Source organism: Barbatula barbatula, assembly GCF_947034865.1.
Source record: "Barbatula barbatula genome assembly, chromosome: 18".
Taxonomy (NCBI): domain Eukaryota; kingdom Metazoa; phylum Chordata; class Actinopteri; order Cypriniformes; family Nemacheilidae; genus Barbatula; species Barbatula barbatula.
The window spans coordinates 12,428,174-12,450,228 of record NC_136781.1 but is presented as its reverse complement, the minus strand read 5'-3'; the positions used below and the strand labels follow the sequence as shown (position 1 = coordinate 12,450,228).

Here is a 22,055-nt window from a genome sequence, read left to right as displayed (position 1 = left end):
TTCAGCATTTTTTACGAGATGTTATATAGTTTTAGTGATTTCATCTATCCGTAGTGAACTTATATGAGAGTCATGATCGGTTAGCTCATTGTTTCCGTGCTTTAATTACACAAAGCGCAAACCCAGCGACGGGCTCATTTAACTGTGATGATGAGAGCGGAGGCCGTAATGAGTTTTTGATCAAACGCTCTCTCAGGATTCATCCTTTTCCATAACGTCGTAAAGAAAGTAAACATTTGTAACATTAATAGCGAAGTCGGTTGCGATAACAGCTCCACGCATCTTATCTCCTGTGTGAAAATGTAAACAGGCTTATATTTTATTCTTTAGGTAATGAAGTTGAGAAAGTTGGCCCAGCAGATTGCCAACTGCAGACAGTGTTTGGAGCGTTCCAGCGCCCTCATCACCCAAGCTGAACACAGCCTGAAGGAGAACGACCACGCCCGCTTCCTCCAGACGGCCAGGAATGTGGCTGAGAGGTGAGAGACACACATACCATCATTGTCTCTGCCAACAGTTCTTAATATTTCCCAATGTGAAATGAACTTTTTGCTACGCTGCACATTTACTGGTGCCGCCCCCCTCCCTTCGCTTCTGTTGATCATGGCTTGTATTCAAAACAAGATCAAATATACCTTTAGGGTTCTGGCAGCGTTTGAGTTGGCTGGAGAAAAGACTGTTGGGTGCACCTTGGTTTTACTAAAAAGGTTCTGTGTGCATTACGGATGCTGGGCTGAATGACCAAACTGTGAAATGTCTAGCGCTGTCTGACTGCTATCTGTCAAATCTTTGGCTATTATAAGCCATATCAACACTCACCAAATGGCTTCTCGACATTATGTAATGCTGACTGTATTGTCACCCGTATTACTTTTATTTCACGCACATCTCTGAGTGTTTCAAATAATTGTTTCTATTTCCGCCGCCTTGCTCCCGCCGGTGCTCAGGGTTGCCATGGCCACGGCCTCCTCTCAGGTCCTCATCCCAGATGTCAATCTGAACGAGGCTTTTGACAACTTTGCCCTCGACTTCTCCAGAGAAAAGAAAATCCTGGAGGGACTGGATTATTTGACAGGTAAAGAAACTGAAACCCTCCTTCCACAAGCGGTTTCTGCGTATGTAGTGCATATTTAATGAACACATGGTGTATCCAAGATAAAACTAGATATTGTTTTTGTGGAACAAATAAATCAATACATACTGTGTTAACACCTGAATTGTTTTCTAGCACCCGACCCACCGTCTATTCGTGAAGAGCTGTGCACGGCCTCTCACGACACTATTACAGTGCACTGGACGTCTGAAGATGAGTTCAGTGTCACCTCATATGAGCTTCAGTACACCATCTACACCGGTCAGACCAACTTCATCAGTGAGTCCAAATACACATGCTGATCATGTAGATCCACAGCTATCTAGATTCACAAGAGCTTTTTTATTTTGTTAACTCTTTAGGAAGCATCTCTGTGCTACTTTTAGAAACTCAGATGCCAAAACACTGATGTGAAAAGTATGTGACATCCAAAAACTCAAATAGCATTTACATAGAAATATTTTGTTTACAAGGTTTTTCAACATCGGAGATATTAAATATACATTTTATCATTTGTGTCACTGAATAAAATGAGTAAATAAAAAACATTTCCTCACCATCCACTCCTCACAATGCAGTGGTTTTCAAACATTTTCGTTGTTAGGCCCCCTTTATGTAGGGTGAATCATCTTTGTGGCCGACCTAAATAAAGACACATTTGAATTTAACCAAAAACATACAATTATACAATGCTGGAACATCCATTCTTATGGTTGGTGGTCTTATTTTTCTGAAGTTTGATTGCACAAAATTATTTTTATTTTTCCTAAATTGCCACAAAGACCGTGTCCCCCCTGGATCCATCTTTGATCCATCCCGCAGTTTGAGAACCACTGGCCTAATGGATAGTGTTAGTCCATGCTCACCTCTTTGTGCTTGTTGGAATACTCAAATAAGCATTTCAGAGTTATGTTTTTATGAGTAGGTCTATGTAGTCTACATACGTTTATAGTCGCTGTCCTTCTGAAACCTTGAATCTCCAAATCCGATGTTTAAACTGTGTTGTCAAAATTATTTTATGTCATTTGTAATATTTTCTTTTGGTTACATATTTGTAAAACCCAGTGACAAACAAAGGTCGACTAATAATAATGATTTATGGCCAAATGAAAAATCACAAAATATGAAGACAAGAGGTTCAAGAAGGACCGCAGCGACAACAATTGGCTTTCCATGAAATTTGAGCGGGAAAGTATTTCAATTTAGAAATTGCAATAGGTAAGAATTCATCTTTGCATCTCCTGATCATATTTGACATAAGTGTGGGTTTAATATCTCTCTCTCTCTCTCTTTCTCTCTCTCATTTTTATGTAACAAAGTCTATTGTCAGGTACCTTTTAGAGAGCAGCTACAGTACAGTTATCAGCCACATTCCCTCTTTGTATAGTGCTCGACATTCATAGTGCAAATATATTTAGAGGTATCTGAACACCTACAAGTTGAACATCCCCCGTACCTTTTATGAAGTCCAAGAAAAGGTAAGGTTGTGCACTTTAGATAAAAGCATCGAATGGAGCTTTAAGGATGTGTGAATGAGCTGTACAGACTTTGGGCGAAATAAGAACAAGCTGTTAATTGTTTCAAGGCCAATAAAACTTAACGTTAAAAAAAGACAACCGTCATCATGATGTTTCCATTAGACCTGTTTCTGAGAAATATTCAGGCTATTTCACTTACACAGTGTATTCATTTCAACCACTGATAGTTCAGAGACCCAGGAACATCTACAGTGCAACCACAGACTCCTCTGAGGATACAAACAAACAGACGCGGAAATGGAGAGCAATGCTTTGCCCCCAGACCTTTTTACACTATTGCTCTTTGAATGCTTAAACAGTAGAGCTCTTAGATGCGTATGTTTCTTTCCCATGAGGAGAAATGTGAGCTTCTGCTTGTGCATTGGACAAGTGATATTGTCTGGAGGAAAATGCTCTTGGGCTTTCAGTCACGACCTGTATATTGTAGATGGATTTTAATTAGACATGCACCGGATTTCTCCACGGATACGATAGCCGACTATTTAGAGAGATATCTGCAGACGCCAATAGGATGGTGGTCATATTAACTTCCATTAACTAAATTCTGAATTAATTAACTATTAATATTGAACTTTAAACTGGCGATATATCGGCTAACTAGCGGATAGTTTGAAGATTAATAGTCGAGATATCGGTGCATCTCTAATTTTAATAAATACTTTTTTTAGTTGAAAAAGAGAAGTGCCACACACTAATATATTTTTAATTGTTTCGCACAATCTTTCTTCTATAATAGTTTATAATTTATATACATTTACTACACAGTCATTTATTTATTATGTCTTTATTTATTGAATGTTCAGTCAAGTATGTGTTTGTGTCATGATTCTCGAGTGGTGAGACACAGAGAGAGGACCCAGGTGCAGACAGCGGGTAAGGGGTTAACAAATAATTTAATAAATAATAAAACAAAGACCCACGAGGGGGTAACAGAACAAAACATGGATACATAACATGACAGGACTAAGACTAACTACACTGAAACAAAACTTAAATTAACTCTTTGACATAAACTACACATGACTAAACTAACATAACACAGGAACTCACCACACAAACCACAATGAACCAGCACAAGACAGAAGACACAAGGGCATTAAATAAGGGAGCAAATCAAGAGGGAAACAGGTGTAGGCATTAATCAATAACGAGGTAACAAGAGGATGGGAACAATGACGAGACCGGAGAGAGTATGGAAGGCCATAAGAACAATAATTGTCTCTCTCCACATTTAACATGAGGTTATGTCATGATCCTGCTACTAAACCAAGAGAAACATGACATGATGCAGCAGAATCATGACATAAGCCTCTCCTAAAGGAGCAGCAACCTGATGCTCCTCAAGGCACAAACAAGACAAGACAGACTGTGACAATGGCAACATAATACAACATGACAATACAATAAATCAAAACGGGCAAGCACAAGAGTCCAAGGGAAGGGGCACACAAGAGTCCAAAGGGAAGTCCAAACATGGGCAGACACGGACTGGGTAGCTCCGGCAGACATGAAAACACTAGCCGGCAGACATGAACAGGATGGCCGGCAGACACGAACACGATAGCCGGCAGACACGAACAGGAGAGCCGGCAGACACGAACAGGAGAGCCGGCAGACACGAACAGGAGAGCCGGCAGACACGAACAGGAGAGCCGGCAGACACGAACAGGAGAGCCGGCAGACACGAACAGGAGAGCCGGCAGACACGAACAGGAGAGCCGGCAGACACGAACAGGATGCACTGGGCTGGAATGGCCGCATACACCGGGCTGGAATGGCCGCATGCACCGGGCTGGACTGCCCGGCTCCGCCAAGCAGGAAAGCCCGGCTCAACCAGGCGGGGATGCCTGGTTCCGCCGGGCGGGAGTGCCCAGCTCCACCGGGCGGAAATGCCCGGCTGCACCGACCTGGATGCCCGGCTGCACCGACCTGGAATGCCCAGCTGCACCGACCTGGAATGCCCGGCTGGGGATCTTTGGTGGCCACAGGATTCCGGCGGCTTCGACCCTGGAGGGAAGACCGGCGGTCTCAACCCTGTAAGGCAGTCCGGCGGTCTCGGCCCTGAGCAGGAATCCGGCAGTCTCAACCCTGGTAGGGAGTCCGGCGGCCCCGACTCAGGAGGGAGTCCGGCGTTCTCGACCCAGGAAGGGAGTCCGGCAACCTCTAACCCTGGAGGGGAATCCGGCAGCCTCAACTGCTGCCACAACGATCCCTCTGTCTGCTGGGTCCGATTATGGCTGGTTCATTCTGTCATGATTCTCGAGTGGTGAGACACAGAGAGAGGACCCAGGTGCAGACAGCGGGTAAGGGGTTAACATATATTTAATAAATAATAAAACAAAGACCCACGTGGGGGTAACATAACAAAACATGGGACTATAATGACAGAACAGGACTAAAACTAACTACACATAAACAAGACTTGAATAAACTGTTGACAAACTACAAATAACTAAACTAACACAACAGGAACTCACCACACAAACCACAATGAACCAGCACAAGACAGAAGACACAAGGGCATTAAATAAGGGAGCAAATCAAGAGGGAAACAGGTGTAGGCATTAATCAATAACGAGGTAACAAGAGGATGGGAACAATGACGAGACCGGAGAGAGTATGGAAGGCCATAAGAACAATAATTGTCTCTCTCCACATTTAACATGAGGTTATGTCATGATCCTGCTACTAAACCAAGAGAAACATGACATGATGCAGCAGAATCATGACAGTTTGTATATCATGTATATGTGTATGTTTGGTCTTTATGCTTTTTTCCCACTAAAATGTATTATGTCTAGCAAAGATTTACGTTAGAGCAAAGGCATACCATGATCCAAGCTGGAATGCTTGAAGAATCTGTTATAACAGTCATTTATTGTGAAATATCAATTTGTTTTTCTCCAGAGTCGAGCCGATAACATTTCGCCATCACTGCCTTTGACTTGGCCAATATGTGTCATGTGCTATGTAAAAATCTATACATTTCCCCCGCAGTGCACTCAGGTCCAATATGTGTAACTACACAACCGCCGTGAGTGGAAAGCCAACCTTTGGTGACCAATTAAAACGCGACCAGAATTCAGCAGAATCAAACAACTCTGAAACTAATATAACAAAGAAAAAGAAAAAAACAGCAGTAGCATCTTTTCTTTAAGCTTGTAGTCGATTACTCTGGATCTTTGGTACTGTTAAAAGAAAAGAGCTCAGGTCTGTGTGTGGACTCTTGTTCATCACCGGGCCTGTGAATGCGAGGGCACCGGCCTGGGATCAGCCGTGATTAGATCTGACACAAGTTAATGCTCTTTGCGCCGCTCACATTGTGACATTGATTGATAGTGATACGAAACGCTCGACCGGCATGCTAACCTGCAGCAAACAGCATGCAAATGCTACTGTCCTTGCAGGACAAATTGGGCCGCATCTCCTCATCTGACGTCCTGTGCTATGACTCACGGGTATGTAAGGAACGCGTGGATGGCATGAGGGCCAGCGGACACGTGGGCAGAGTTGACAGTTATTATAAACAGGAAGGTGCTCGCCCCGGTTTAAGAAGTAGCTGTTTTGCGGTCATCTGACTGTGTTGTTCATTTTATTATGTGTTCGCACAAAACACTCGCTCAGGCAACGTGCCGCGCAACCTTGAGAAACCAAACAAATCCCATGGAAAGACAACAGCACAGAGACAAGAGTGAGAAAGTTATGCAGTCGGTTATGTAACCCTCTCCAGTCGATGTTTTGTTTGCTTATTTCAAGTCGAAATTATTGGCGACAGCCTTGAGAATATTAGTCTATGATCCACACTCATATGCACAAGCATTATTTTGGGCTTTCTTGAGGGAAGAGCACACATACATCATCAAGACTATCTGATGTGCATATGGAGTAATGCCTACAAATCCCTTTATAAAACGGTTAGTTCCAATCCTGGATTCTGATTTGATTGATTTCTTACCATGTTTTATATTGTCATTGATAACAAATAAACACAGAAGAGCAAATGCAGTGTCACGGACACGCACATGCTTATAATAAAACAGCCCAACTGCTGCATCAAAGGCTGGTTTGGATTTGCCGACAAGCACCTTTCCTGTTTTTTGGCTCCTTTTCATCTGCCTACACACACACACTCACTTACACACAGTGTAGGATCCCTATTCACACTGGCTCTTTCTACCCAGTGACACATACCTTCATCTGCCTCTCTTTGAAGTCTTTCTCTGTATGTCAAACAATAGCAGATAATGTACAATATAAGCAGCATATTATAGTCAGCTATTCTACTTCTGCTCATCAAACAACAACATCAAACGCCTTTTTGGATCAATTTCGTTTTTTTGTTTTACAGATGGTGGAACTTGGAAGTGTGGACGCATCTGGTTAATGCTTTAAGCTATTTGCTTTTTCTCATCTAGATGTTGTAAGTCTTATTTACTTAGGCGCTTAAAGATAGGACTGTGTGTATATTCAATTCAGTTCAGTTTATTTATATACAATGTTTCATTGTTGCAACGCAGCTCTACAGGAAGTCTCAGAAGGGAGGGGGTCATGCTCCGCTTCAGTATGTCACAGTACATGTTGGCATTTATGGTTCCCTCAATGAACTTTGTATTGCCGCCACACACTCTTGACACCAAATAAGTTTATCTTGGTCTCATCAGACCACAGGACATGATTCCAGTAATCCATGTCCATAGTCTGCTTGCCTTCAGCAAACTGTTTGAGGACTTATGCATCATCTTTAGAAGAGGCTTCCTTCTGGGACAACAGACATGCAGACCAATTTGAGGCGGTGTGCCGCGTATGGTCTGAGTACTGACAGGCTGACCCCACCACCCCTTCAACCTCTGCAGCAATGCGGGCAGCACTCACACGTCTATTTCCCAAAGATCCCCTCTGGATATGACGCTGAACACGTGCACTCAACTTCTTTGGTCGACCATGGCGAGGCCTGTTCTGTTAAACCGCTGTATGGTCTGCAGCTCAGTTTCAGGGTCCTGGCAATCTTCTTATAGCCTAGGCCATCTTTATGTATAGCAGGGGGCGGAGGTTATCTGTAAATCTATCTTCAGTGGTTGGGATAATTGTTCTGCCCTGTTAATAATGAGCAATGCGGCCATGTGCATTTTACACGACCCTACGTACTGATCGCAGCCATCATTACTTATCGCTAAGATCGATTCCATGTCACACAACTAGGTCTAGGGTATGATTAAAGCGATTAGGGGGTTTGATAATGGTTGGCTTGGCCCCAAATGAGTTCAATAAATCTATGAATGCAACTCCAAAAGCATCATTGACGTTATCTAAATGAATGTTGAAATCTTCAACAATTAGTGCTTTGTCAGCATTAACCAGTAGGTCTGACATAACGTCTGCATACTCTTTTAGAAAATCAGCATAGGGGTTTGGGGGTCTATACACAGTGGGCAAAACGAGACGGCCTCCATGACCATCCAAACATGGTTCATGCTTATAACCGTAGCCTGGAGGGTAGACTTGTTTAGACCAGTGTAATTATTATGTTTAAGCCACTTTTCAGTTATCTGTTATCATTTCATTTACGATGACTGCCTTAGGTGTAAGCGATCTAATGTTTAGAAGCCCTAACAGTGTTTATAAGATTGCCAACACAAACGCTTTGATTACTAATTAGGTCGTGATTATTAGGGATTACTAGGGATACTAGTCCAATACGTCTTGTCCACACTAGTCCATATACACTCGTCTATGGTTGCAGTAAAATGTAAACCACAATAGATTTTTCTTCTTGTGTATATAGACGGTTTCATCAGACTGTGTTAGGTTAAAAATATATATATTTCATTATTTTTACATTTTATTGTATATTACAGTTTACCAGGAGTTAAGTTTGTGCCATAAAACGTTTGATTATGATGTAGCCGCTGAAACCGTCTATACTAAGGTATGTAAATAAGTGGACGTGACTATGTCATGTGCTTCTGCATGTTGGACCGAGTAAGACATTGCATGAATTACATAACTATAATGGTACCCAACCTTACTTATTATTTCGCACTACATATTAAAATCATAAGAAATTCCAAAGGACAGCTACATTTCTATTATGCCCTTTTTTCTTTCAAATAATAAGATTGTAGATTTCAAATAAAGATGTGTGCTTGACTGCTTTTAAGATTTTCTCCTGTATATTATTTTGTATTTTTCATTGGCAGAGCTGTCAGTATATGTTGGAAGTATCACGGGGAAGAGCCCAAACTTGTTTATTGCACCGGTGCACAATTAACATGGTTATCTGCCAGTGATATTAGCTCAGGACGGCCAGATCTCTTCTGAATAATCGTCCTGGCTGATGTATGGCTCTGGCATTACCGAGGACAGCTCTAAATTGTTGGCATTGTTCTCATACTCTTTTAGAAGAAGTTGGAAAATTCATTTCGATTCTTTTGGTCCTTAACTCACTCAATCTTTTTATCTTTTCTTTTGTTACATCACATATTTTAGAAAATGGTTAAATTAGAAATTGTTGAATAGCATAATAAGTCTTCTACAAACAAAAATCACAATGTCTCTAAAGTGTTAGAGGATATTTCAACAATGTATCAAAAAGTGCTCAGACTTGCCAGCATGCTAAAATATCCTCCTGATTTCTTACAGAATTCTTATGAGACCAAATTATTTGATGTTATCAACCTTCAATTCAACAGTTGGCTCATTTGTGTCTGTTCTTTATTCTCCTAAAACAAACTTGTTACCTTTATTAAAAACAACTGAGATCTCCCTACCTACGAATAACAACTTGTGATCTGTGAAACTTCAGGATTGAGAAATGCGGGTGGGGATGTCTGTCTTTGCCTGAGGCCAACATTCGGAGTCTTTTCAGGATAACTCCCTCAGAACGTGTGCTATATGTGCTTTTACATCAAACAGAACTGGACATGCCATGAATAATGAGCATCACATCACATAATGAATTGCCTTTGAGAGAATCTGTACAAACATTTACTCTGACATGTAAATGTGTGCTGCCGTAGCCTTGAACAACAGCGGTGCAAGATATTACCTGAATCCATCATTAATACCACGCTCTCTCTTTCTCTTCTGTCTGGCAGGTCTGTATAACTCAGTAGATAGTTGGATGATCGTGCCCAATATCAAGCAGAATCACTACACAGTCCATGGTCTTCAGAGCGGCACCCGTTACATCTTTTTCGTCAAGGCTATCAACCAGGCAGGCAGCCGAAACAGTGAACCTGCTCGACTGAAAACCAACAGTAAGTCCAGTCCTCTGTGTGTGTGCAGGGATGTGTAAACTAGTGCTCGATCAGTAGGCACATTGTTTTATTGCAGATACCAATATCTAGAGAGATATATGTATAGTAGATATAGGACTAAAAACGTCTTACAAGCAGATGCAGTTATAAGCAGTGATATCAAACTATGGCACTGTTATGAATAGTTTATTTCTAACATAATGCTGTAGTTTATTCATTTATTATCATGGGTTTATTCAGAGATGTGTTTAAATATCTCCCCATGATGTGTTTTAGTATAAATCTTAAATATTTACTGAATATAGGATTTTACTGACTACATTGTTTTCCACCATAAAAAAATTGTCTAGTTTTAAAAGTCATTTCAACTTTTGGAACCTAAAATAGTTCAAAATGTCAATTAAGCCAATTTTCAGATTTTAACACTTTAACACATCAGAAGTTAAGCATATATAACACTGTAATAAAACAAATATGATACATAAATAAAAAAGACTGCACTGCCATACAGTTTTGTTTGTAATATTTATTTAAGATTTATGTTTAAAATAATATTGTTAATATCATATATTTTAATTTTTGTATTTATAATAAATAATTTTCCAAAACTGTGTAATAACATAATTGTAACTACAGAAATTATGTTTAGTGAAAGCAAAATGAATCAAAAGTATTTTATGTTCTAGCTTCTTCAAAGTAGACACCCTTTCCACAAAATTGACTAAATATTACTTCCCATATATTATATTGGCTGCTTTTCATTATCTGGTCCAAATCATTTTCTAAATAAAATGTTAATTTATTTAAATAATAATACAATACTGCATTTTTTCGATTATATACTATATTGTTTTGTCAGACTGAAAGATCTTTAAGACCATAAAAAAACATTTCACTTGACCAAGTCTCCCTGGGAAAAGAGACTGTTAAATGTCAATGGGATATTCCTGGCTAAATAAAGGATAAATACAGGTTGTTTCTAAACTTTTCAGTACAGCACATTACATAAACTGTTTCTTAAAAAACAGTAACCTCCAGCAGGTCTGTTAAACAGTACAGTGGGACTAAGTGCTTTAAATCCTGCATTCTAGTGACCATACATCAATATAAACACGGCGGCTCTGTCATACTTCTGCCGCTCGTTGCCTTTATTGACAAACCATCAGCAAAAGCTGTCCAGCATGTTAATAATGGCATCCATCAGATGGTTCGGTGTCAGGCTGCTGGCATTTTGTGTGGGTTAAAGAGAGAGGTCTGGAAAAGCCTGAGTCCCTCACCTCAGCTGTCACACATCGCCCCATTTTCTTCCCAATGCAAGAACTCAATCAGAAACCACTGCATGGGCTCACGGTATTCAAATAGGGCATTGCATCAGCATCTCTCGGCGCACTTGTGGAGGAGTTTGAGAGTGAAATGCATGAAGAAACTGAAAATATTCTTCTGTCTCTTGCTTTCATAGTCTGCTTCTCATTCCTATTTTCATGGTTCATGGAGCTTCTGCAAGAATATCGCAGCACACACAGTTTTCTGTTTGTTACCCCTTTTCCATCTCTCAACCCGAGCTGTCTGGGGCAGAGAGGTCTAGAGTAATAATGACAGTGAAGCCATTTTGTACCATTTTCACTCCGGCACACAAACAAACATGTGTGTCAGCTTTATTTCGGGGTGAAAACATGTCCTACATGGTAGTCAAGTATACGGATATTAATATATTTTATTTTTTCCTCCAAAGTAGTATACATTGTATTGTTGCTGGCAAGTTAAGAAACGAATGATCGTGGTTCCGTGAGCATATTTTCTTAAACTGTGTAATATCAAATGTTTTGTGGCTTTTGTCCATGTCTGTTGGCTTTGACGGCTGTCTGTGTTTTAATGTGCTCAAAATAAGGTTCCTGTAGCTCTGGCACTTGAATGATTCAGTCCCTCCTTATAATGCAGTCTGCAATGCCAAATAACAATTAGAAAACCCAGTCAAATGATAAAATAAAGCAAATCTGAGCAAGCCATTTCATGTAATGTTTAACAAGAACTTGCCCCACACACACCGAGCGAATCATCTCATCGTGATTTACCCCAGCTGTGCCATCTGCCCATCTGACGCCTTTCAACACATTATTGACTTTCGGCCAGTTCCCTATTTCACGTTTTCTCCAGCGCACGCGTGCTAACTCGACCAGACACTTCCCCCCCATCCCTAGAGAAATGCTTCTATTTAAAGACATTTACATAATCAAACGAACTGTTCAGGATTCAGGAATCCAGAATGAACGTGTGCACAAGACCACCCAACCCTCAGCTCACAGTTTCTCATTGACAGCTCGTCTCTCAGCTGCCTTGACAAATGACTATGATTCACAAAAGCAGATGTGAAGAGAGTAATCCACTTATTCTGTCCCATGATGTTTATTTATTTTAATTACCAGAAATATGACATTTTGCCTCCCACATTGTGTTCAACCCTGACACTATACTGTTTGAAGGTACAGTTCACCAAATCTGTCTTCACTTACAACTACCTCAAGTTTTTCCAAAACTTTATAAATGTCTTTGTTCTGATGAACACAGAGAAAGATATTTGGAAGAATGCTTGTAACCAAACAGTTCTTGGCCCCCATTGACTAGCATTGTCTTTTTTCCTACTATGGTAGTCAATGGCGGCCAAGGACTGTTTGGTTACAAGCATTCTTCCAAATATCTTTCTCTGTGTTCATCAGAACAAAGAAATGTATACAGATTTGTAATCACTAACTCAAAACATTCACTCAAAAGGCTCACTTGGTAACATACTGCTTCTCAAACTTACAAAACTTTATCACAGCCGATTGAAACATTTAGATTTATTTAACAGGTTTTTTTTCAACGTACATGATTTTCTCCTTACTCCTAATGTAACATTTCTTGACATAGTAACGTCTATATTAGAGGTCGGCTGATAAATCGGGCCGATTTTGGGGATTTCTTAATAAACATACGGAGTGCGTTTATTTCTGCTCTGACAGCCATGAGACCTGCTGAACACTGTAAGTGTGTGTTAGAAATCTGAAATGGGCTTTATACTTTTTTCCTCATTAAACCAAACTTTTAAGTCTTCAGCCAAAGTGTAAATGCTGACTTGTTGTTTCCTCTTGTTTACGCATTATGTCCGTAGGCGGTCTTTTGTGGATGTTTAAACGCATTTGACCACAAGAGCGTCTACTTTCCTGTTAGCCAAACATATCGGCCAAACAAAATCGGCCTCGTATATCGGCCATCGGCTGGCCTGATTTAAAAAATTGGCATCGGCCAGAGAAAAACTCTCGGTCAACCGCTAATCTATATAGTCATAATCATGGTTGAATTTGTGTAAAACATTGCTGTGTTGACTATTTGTCAAGCTCAATTATTTAACCCTTTTACCCTATTTATAACAGTTTTTTTATTATGTCGAAGCCGATGGCCTCATGGGCAGCAACTCAGACATATAGCACAACTGCACCTCTGGCTACCCAAGTTGGATTCCTAGCTCGAGGTCCTATACCAGTCCCATCATTTTGTATTATTATACAATTTTCTAAAATATTTTATTCTGACATTTCATTTGGGACATTCAGCAAGATAATATTTCTGAATAATGACCAGTGTCTATAGCAACGTCCGTCTGCCTGTACAATGTGTGCTGTGCTTGTGTTTTGCCTCTAGCTTATAAAATAATTTAAACTCGAATCAATATTTCATCCCAGTTTATCTATTTATTTGGTAAGTAGTTTCGCAGTAAACCCAAGTCTCCTGATGGTCACACCGTCGGGCTGACTTTACGTGATCCTTGATTCATGATTTATAAAATATAAAGGAGCAAATTTTGAAAAATCCAACCTGTCAGTTGCCTCTTGAGGTTAATGATCAACCTTCTAAAGTTTCACTGGCCTCTGAACAATTCACTGGCTCTATTTTGTACCGTTCATGGAGAGTACTTCAGCATTCCCTTCGACAACATTTGGTAAAGTAGGTTTCCCCGGAAAACTGGATGAATAAATCAGGATGTGAGTGTGTGCTGTCACCCTTCCTCCTTATTTACCATCCGTGCTACTTTTCCTCCAAATCCCAATCCATCCCCAGCATACACTGTATGTGAGCGAGAGCTTTCAGAGCATCCAGGCTTGAGGAACACGAATGGGAAGACATCAAATGACTCTTTGCAGGTTGTGCTGAAATCAAGGTTGAGTTTTTCTAGCTTTTCAAACCAAATCATGACTCTGTTATTCCTCGACTGGAGACTTTTTTGTCCTTTTGTTCTTGGTATTTTGCTTTGTTTGCTTGTTTACCGTTGTTATGATATCTTGTTTTATATATTTTTTCATTTAGCACTATTGTATTAATTTTTTAATACAGGGATGCTCAGTTCTGCTTTTGGAGATGTATTGTACCCTTTTGTAGAGATGCCAGATCAACAGATATCCACCTAATAGTTCACTTTTTAACTGATCAAAAGTTCACTTTTAGACATTAAAGTCAGGTGTTAAAGACTGCGATTAAAACCAAAATCTTCTGGAAAAGTCTTCTAATGTAGGGAAATGCAAGTTATTTTAGGCAAACATTTTACTTTTAAATTTCTTTCTTCACATTTTAATGAGAAACATAGTCAAGTTTTCACTTTTAAAATAAGAGTGTGTACGGTTTGTTCAAGTGTTTCCCGATACTGCCCTGTGCTGTCAGAATTTGAATAACAGCAGCACAGTATCAGCTTGTTTGTTCGTGTGTGGTCATACTGTCATCGTGTCTACACCGGACGCGATATGACACACCGCTTGTTGAGACACATTGATGTGTGTTCCAATAGGAGGTCTTTCCTGTTTGATCAGGACCACCGTGGCCAGAGGCCGCACATAAAGGTAATATGAGAAATATTACATGACAAGCCACCTCAAGGGCAAATATGTTTACTTGTTGTTAAAAGATCTCGGAATAATATTTACTCGAACTGCACGGCGCAGACATCGCTCAAGCTGTCAGCGGTCACCCACCCTCCCCTGCAGAAAACACAGCGGTGCGGCCCAAGAGCACAGGCTGAGTGTAACCTCACGAAAAGTACACTGTAAATATACCTCTGTACTGTATATATCTGACACAGATGTCAGCACTTGCCATTTACCACAAGTTCTTACTCATTTTGTGGCTTTGCTAGTTTCACATTTGAAAACTTGACAGATTTGAACTCTTGTATTTTATATCCGTATCTTTATATCTTATGGACTATTTCAGGATGTTTTAGCATTAACCGAGTTGCTTATTTGCTCCTTTTTTCTCTATAGACGGTTTCAAAGCAACAACATAAAAAAACGTTACTGCACATGCATGTGTTCGTGGACTGCACTTTATTTACGGTACACATTCGCAAACAATAGAGTCCCTGTAGATTATTTATGAAAACAAGAATGCGAGAAGAACAGTTACTTGGCTAAACTTGTCTCTCCAATATTTTGAATTTAGACTCTGTTACCAACTTAACCGCTAGATGTCATCGTCCCATACGGTTTCATAGCATTATACATAAAAAATACATGAATTAATATAAACGTAAATGAAATGAATGTAAGCAAACATTATTAGATTCCAGGCAGACTGATAAACAAACAAAGACCACACGCGTCAGATGAAACGGTCTGTAGAGTCCCCAGCAAATGATTTCTCAGAATTTAAAACAAATGAATTACATAAGCTAGAAAGTAAAATTATCTCTAGCCAGTATTATTTTGTGTTACCAGTAGAAGAACCTTTACTTGCGACGAAGTTACATAACCCCACAAATGTTTATTTAATTAAATGAATATTCAATATTATACAATAAAATATTATTAAAAATTAAATCAAATATAAATAGATATATTGTTAGCCACTAGCCAGAACGATAACGAAACAGACCATGTGTGGCCGATGACACAGTCTATATATTACCAGATATGTGTCTTTATTACTATTGTGAGAAGACATAATAACGATTCACATGTCACGATGTATCTTGCAGTAGTTTACAAATTCACACATCTCTTACGAAAAGTAAACATGGTTTATTTTAAATTTACATTTAGGCATTTGGAAGACGCTTTAATCCCAAGCGACTTACATTGCTTTATCCTATTCAATTATACATAGGTATCTGGAACACCCTGGGATCCAGCACACAACCTTGCGTTGTTACCACCACTGTGGTTCATATATATTAGCCATGTTTTTTTGTTTAAAGCCAAAGTAACCATTGATTTACTATGGTCTCCCCATATAATAGTAACATAAACAGTAAAGCTATGGTAAAAACTGTTGTAATACAAATCACTTAATCACCAAAAAACATGGTTAGTACACTTACATTACATACATTTTTCTCTCGGACACCTGCCCTTCACCATTTATGTCTTAAACGTTCAATGGTTTTATACTGGCAGGCAATAAAGGTTTCTCCAGCATCTTGCCTGTTGCGGCCTGTCACGCGTGTACGCGTCTGCTCTTGTTCCCGCAACCTCAAAGACATGTGTCGTAAAATAGCATGGCTGCTCATGAGCGTTCAGAATGGCTGGGCTCGCGGCGATAAGCAGTTCAAAGACAAAAGCGTATTAATGTAATTGGCTTCCAGCAGCGCATTGTCAAAGCCTTCGGTATCTGGGTGCGGTAAGGCAGATTCTGCGCCGAGGTGATTGGTTTGTGTTAGGGGACAGAGAGGAGCTGATTGTTTTCCTGTCTTGTCAGTTATTACACTGGGGATGGAAACGATTTAGACATGCCAAAGTTAAATGTCGGCTCTGCAAGGGTCACCTACGCTTTTCAAGAATCAAATGCATCTCTTGTCATTCATTTGTATGTGCTCTGCTGCTTTTATCGCATTCTCTCCTCATCATCTGTACAGTTATAGCACACCAGTACAGGGTCTCAAAACTCATTCCAGTAGGAGTCATGGTGCGTTTTCTCTGTTCCCTCAGGTCAGCCTTTTAAACTGGACCCCAAAACGGCCCACAAGAAGCTGCGGCTGTCTAATGACTGCCTGACCATGGAGAAAGATGAAAGCTCTCTGAAGAAGAGTCACACTCCGGAGCGCTTCAGCGGAACTGGATCGTACGGGGCTGCTGGCAACGTCTTCATCGACAGCGGCTGCCATTATTGGGAGGTTTTACTGGGAGCCTCCACGTGGTAAATTACTGTATTATATAAGGTTTTATATAATAGCAACACCGGAGGCTTGTAGCACACATGGAATTATTCTGTTAATGGGCAGTTGGGCCCTTTTTAATGTATAGTGAAAAGTTGAACGACTTATAGACACTGTAAGCACTAATGTTTTTTGTAAACGTAAATTATGATTCAAATATTTTTTGTACCTACAAAATCCATAAACTTCAAAATTCAAGTCACTTAAAAAAAAATTAAAATGTTTGTAGGTGTGATGAATATATGATATAATGATGAATACCCATAATTCCTTGTGTCTGAATGTTTTGATTATTTCTATTTGGACCAAGAATAGGAACTAAATATTTTAAATAGTTGTTTAAAATGAGTTCGCAAGCGGGGTTTCATCCTTATTTTAGTATAATTGATCAAAAACTAAGTTTCTGTAAAGTCGCTATTTTTGTGCTTTGGTAAACATGGACCCTGATCAATACATCACATTTCATTCCACATTAATGGTGATATCTGTCAAAATGCATTTTTGTGTGCAGAGTATTTCTGTGGAGAATCAAGTTCATTCATTGGTTGACATTAATTATTTTAATACGTTTTGTTGTAATATCATTAAATGTTACAAAATGAAGGCAAACATAACAATTTAAGTTCAGTCTACATGAGTGGCAGAAGTTAAGTGAACTTATATATTCACATTTTGGGGGACTCCATTGCTTATTGAGGGAACTGTCAACCCATTCACCTCTTGGATACCCGAAATTTGAAACCAAATGAAATACCTTCACGACGCCTCTGTTTCTGATGACAATATTCCTAATCTCTTCTCTCTGTTAGGTACGCTCTCGGCGTGGCCTACAAATCCGCACCCAAAAACGAATGGAGCGGTAAAAACTCGTCCTCCTGGGTTTTCTCGCGCTGCAACAACAACTTCCTGGTACGGCACAACAACAAGGAGTCTCTGGTGGAAGCGTCGCTGCAGTTGCGCAGGGTGGGCGTGCTGCTGGACTACGACAACAACTCTCTGTCATTCTACGACGCCATGAACTCCCAGCACATATACACTTTTGACGTTTCCTTCCTGCTTCCCGTGGCTCCCACCTTCATGATCTGGAATAAGTCTTTGATGATCATGTCAGGGCTGCCCGTGCCGGATTTCGTGGACTGCTCGGAGCAGCAGGAGAGCATCTGTCGCCAGCAGGATTCACCGTATGTGTCTGGTATGAAGAGCTGCCACTGAGTTGATGGGCCCGGGGGTTTCTAGAAAGTTCCACGATGGGGTTCCTCCGTTTAATCCCAGTGTTCCCTTTTTACTTTTAAACTGAGGGTGAAGTGCGGTTTGGTATGAGGATGTTCTGATATTTGTGAACGTTATGGGACTGTGAGTCGTTTCTTATGAGCTCCCCGATTACAGCTGAACGGGGGAAATACAATTGTAAATTATTTATGACTAATATGTTGGTTTGCTTTTTTCTCAGTCTCAATGTATCCCTAAAAGCACTTTTTGGAGTGAAATTTGTCGCCCCCTTAGTGTTAAAAGATTTGCTAACTTGAAACAGGGTTTGACTAGCTTTTGGACCGGATTATTATAGCGGATGAGGTGTACGGGTTGGATTTATTACCTGATGGGTCTATAACACGCATACATACTTGATATTCAGGGAGAAAAATATCAACTTTACAGTTGGTCTGGAGATAATGGCATGATATGTATTTCCTCTGTGATTTGTTCTCACTTTTCGGGTTTTGTTTTTTGTGAAAAGCATGAGGCACAAATTCCCCAGGTGTTTATTTTGACATGTATGTTTAATATTTGCTATGATTCCTAATGTTCCACAAAATCCCATCAGTGGATGTGTTCTTCCATCAAGCTTTTAGAAACCACAGTGATCGATCTCAATATCTCAAAGAATAAACATCGATTTATTTTACACGTGCTGTTTCGATTGAGCATCCAAAGCAATACATGACAGCGTTCTCCCATCATACTGTATTCTCTACAGTAATATTATTTTCATAATGGCTGTTATGAGTCTTACATGACCTTCCTCGGTGTGTTATTCAGGGCTGGACACCCAGAGCTGGGTTCATAAAGACAATCACTTGTGCTAGAGCAGGCAAAAAAATCAAGTGTGTTGCAGGAGATCTCGCAAAAGCATGTTAAACTTGAAGAAGTGCTTTGCTTTGAAAGGCGTTTCTTTGTAAATATGCAGATTGGGAGGTATTGATACTACTGAAAGCGCTCTATTTCTCTCTGCAGTCGCTTATCGTCAGTTGGATTTGCCTCTTTCATCATCTGAATGTATATAAATGATCTTGCGTTTTTTATATCTGATAGAAAGCACAGAATTTACGATCAGAACCATTTTGCAAGGTATTACGTTTCCTGCTACGTTAAGGGGGAAATCTTGCTCTGTCGTTTGTTTTCTTGATGTTTTTACGCCTGATTCACAAAAGGAATCTTTCAATTTCGGAAATGATGCTCAAAAGTTTAGCGCATCGTGCACCGCAGTTTTGAATGACGAGGCGAACCATTCAGGTCCTGCACACCTGAACAAACTAATGAAATTCTTCAGGATTACTTGAAAATGACAGACAATTGGTTTTGATTCGTGTTGGATGCAAGCTCGGCTGGAGCACAATTCAATAGCTCTGCTTTACAGCTTTGCTCTACCGCAACCAAACACCCGAATCGCCTCCTGAGAGCATCAACACAATTCATCAACAGCAAATTGGCTGAGAGTGCATTTTTATTACAATTTTTACTACAGATCCATTATGAAATATTCCTGAGGTTTTAGGAGCACGTTTATTGAAGCATGAGGATTGGATGGTCAGCAGGATTTTATGGATTACGGCGTTTACATCACTCCTTCCAGTTCGTCCAGTTTCACTTCTCCATCTCAGCTTTTCCTCATTTTCATTATTACTCTGTAAGCTTTCAAATAGATTCAATACGCGTGAGAGATGATAGTCACATCTGTGACAGATTACTCTTTTTTTCTTGCGGATCTCGTCATTTTTTGGTAGATTCATTTTTTAAGTCGCAAACTCTGATACATTCATTTGAATTCAGCAATAATGCTTTAACAAGGCATGCATTGCATTAAGTTTATTAGCATTGTAGTTATTTCTGGTAAATATCTAGCGTGGTTTGACCAATGTCGTGCTATAACACTTGATGTGCTTGCTTGAGATGAATCATGCAATGTCAAGTAGTGCTCCATAAAACTGATTTTTCAGCTCTGTGCAGTTAAAAAAGCAGTCAGTACGGGAGATATGTTTCACGGTCATTGTCACTTTGTTTTTTGTGTGTACACATCCTCTTCTTCAGCTCCATCCCTCCCTTTTGGATCATTAAGTCTTTCGGTTGACAGTTCTCAGGATTGTCACCGCTGTCAGAGCTGTAACTGATGGCTGAAGCAAGAGTCATGCGTTTCTGCTTGAATGGGTCTCGGGTCTTATTTTGTGACAGCGCCGCTCTCAATCCTGCATGAAACAGAGCAAAATGTATGTATCACGATGAGTCATCCATTCATCATTGATGATATCTGCAGGCAAATCTTAAGTAACTGTTTGACATGCTTGATTTCAGGTCACCAACCATGTGAAAGTTAAATTTCAGGCTTTTAAGAAGTTAGTGAAGGTGAGGAGCTGGATAGAAAAAGCTCGCGAATCTCTCGCAGGGACTTGATCTGTGATCTAGAGCGACATGCTCAATCCATTTGTTCATGTACGCTTCACTGGGTCACTGCATGACGATGTGGCCCGGACCGAAGCTTTCCTGTGCTGTTTTATAGAAACATTTTACTTGATTTTATGTAAAATGTCCGGGAAAAGATATCATTGTCTTGTCATATCAGATCTCCACTTAGCCGTGCTTTTCTTTGCATTTAAGACTATTGACTGATTAATGAATTTCATTATTGTTTTTACATTTCCGATGGGGGAGGGGGGTTATGAAATCATGATGAATTTTTCTCTTTCAGTCTTTTATGTGGGCGAGCAGCTGTTTTCATCGACATAAGTCTCCTGTTTCAATAGATATATTAACTAGAAAGAAAAGAATGTAAATCATAGGAGGAAATATATATTATATAAAATTGTATAATATGCAAAAATATATGAACTATTGTTATTTATGTGAGTCCAAATAAAAGTCTGATCCCAAATGCGTCTTTGTTCTGTGTGTTCTTGCTGGAAGAGGTCATTAATGTTCAATTATTTTGCCTATAGGTTTATTAGAATTATTATATTATTATTAGAGAGTTATGACAGGGCACCCGGTGCTCACAGTCGTGCTGTTGGGTATCACTTGTGTTCCTCAGCTGTTATATCTGCACACGAGAGGGACTGACACCGACTACACATGGCACAAAAGTCGCTCACACTTACCTTTGCAGTATAAAATTGCTGTGCATTGCATTTATACAGGCGTAGGGAAACAAAGCATGTTGACAACCATTCTAAATAAAAAGTGTTGCATTACCAATATTTTGTATTCATAAGTTATTGTTTCGCTTTGGAAATAGAAAAAAGATATTACAAGATACATAAACAGCCATCTATAAAAAAGAAATATACATTTTAATATCAGAAAAACTGATTTTGAGATCGTCTCTTAATTATTGGCCACGGCTGTATTTTGTCGTGTGTTCAAATACCTTCTATATGGACGCGGTTGGTACTTATACTGTATGACACAAGAGAAGGTGGAAAACAAAGGAAAACAATATTAGATATGAAATGAACATGTACAAGTACTGTTTTATATTCAGAACAGTGTGCTTCCGAATCGTCTCTTACAGTACTATAATTATGATGAATGTTCCCCCTAAGATGTAATAGAGGTGAAATGTACCTTTGATTTAACTAAACCAGCTGCTTCAGTCTTATTCCTGCAGTTTTATTGAACACAGAGTTCTTCAGTATGTCATCACAGCTTTGCACAGAGCTCCCGCAGTCGTACAGTCACAGCAGCCATTACGGGTCTCTTCAGCTATGACTCTTATCATGTGT

General features: G+C 39.8%; 1 protein-coding gene across 6 annotated transcripts in view; it reads left to right on the top strand.

The window, feature by feature from the left end:
- mid2 (midline 2) overlaps positions 1-21,205 on the top strand; it is a 110,821-nt gene extending 89,616 nt beyond the window's left edge. For all 6 annotated transcript variants that reach the window (XM_079479646.1, XM_079479647.1, XM_079479650.1 and 3 more), the window contains 6 exons: positions 331-479; positions 948-1,075; positions 1,229-1,372; positions 9,726-9,887; positions 16,838-17,045; positions 17,874-21,205. In XM_079479646.1, coding sequence (XP_079335772.1) covers positions 331-479; positions 948-1,075; positions 1,229-1,372; positions 9,726-9,887; positions 16,838-17,045; positions 17,874-18,276 — 1,194 coding nt within the window. In that variant the 3' untranslated portion in view covers positions 18,277-21,205. The remainder of the gene's footprint in view (positions 1-330; positions 480-947; positions 1,076-1,228; positions 1,373-9,725; positions 9,888-16,837; positions 17,046-17,873) is intronic.
- Positions 21,206-22,055: the final 850 nt, after the last annotated feature.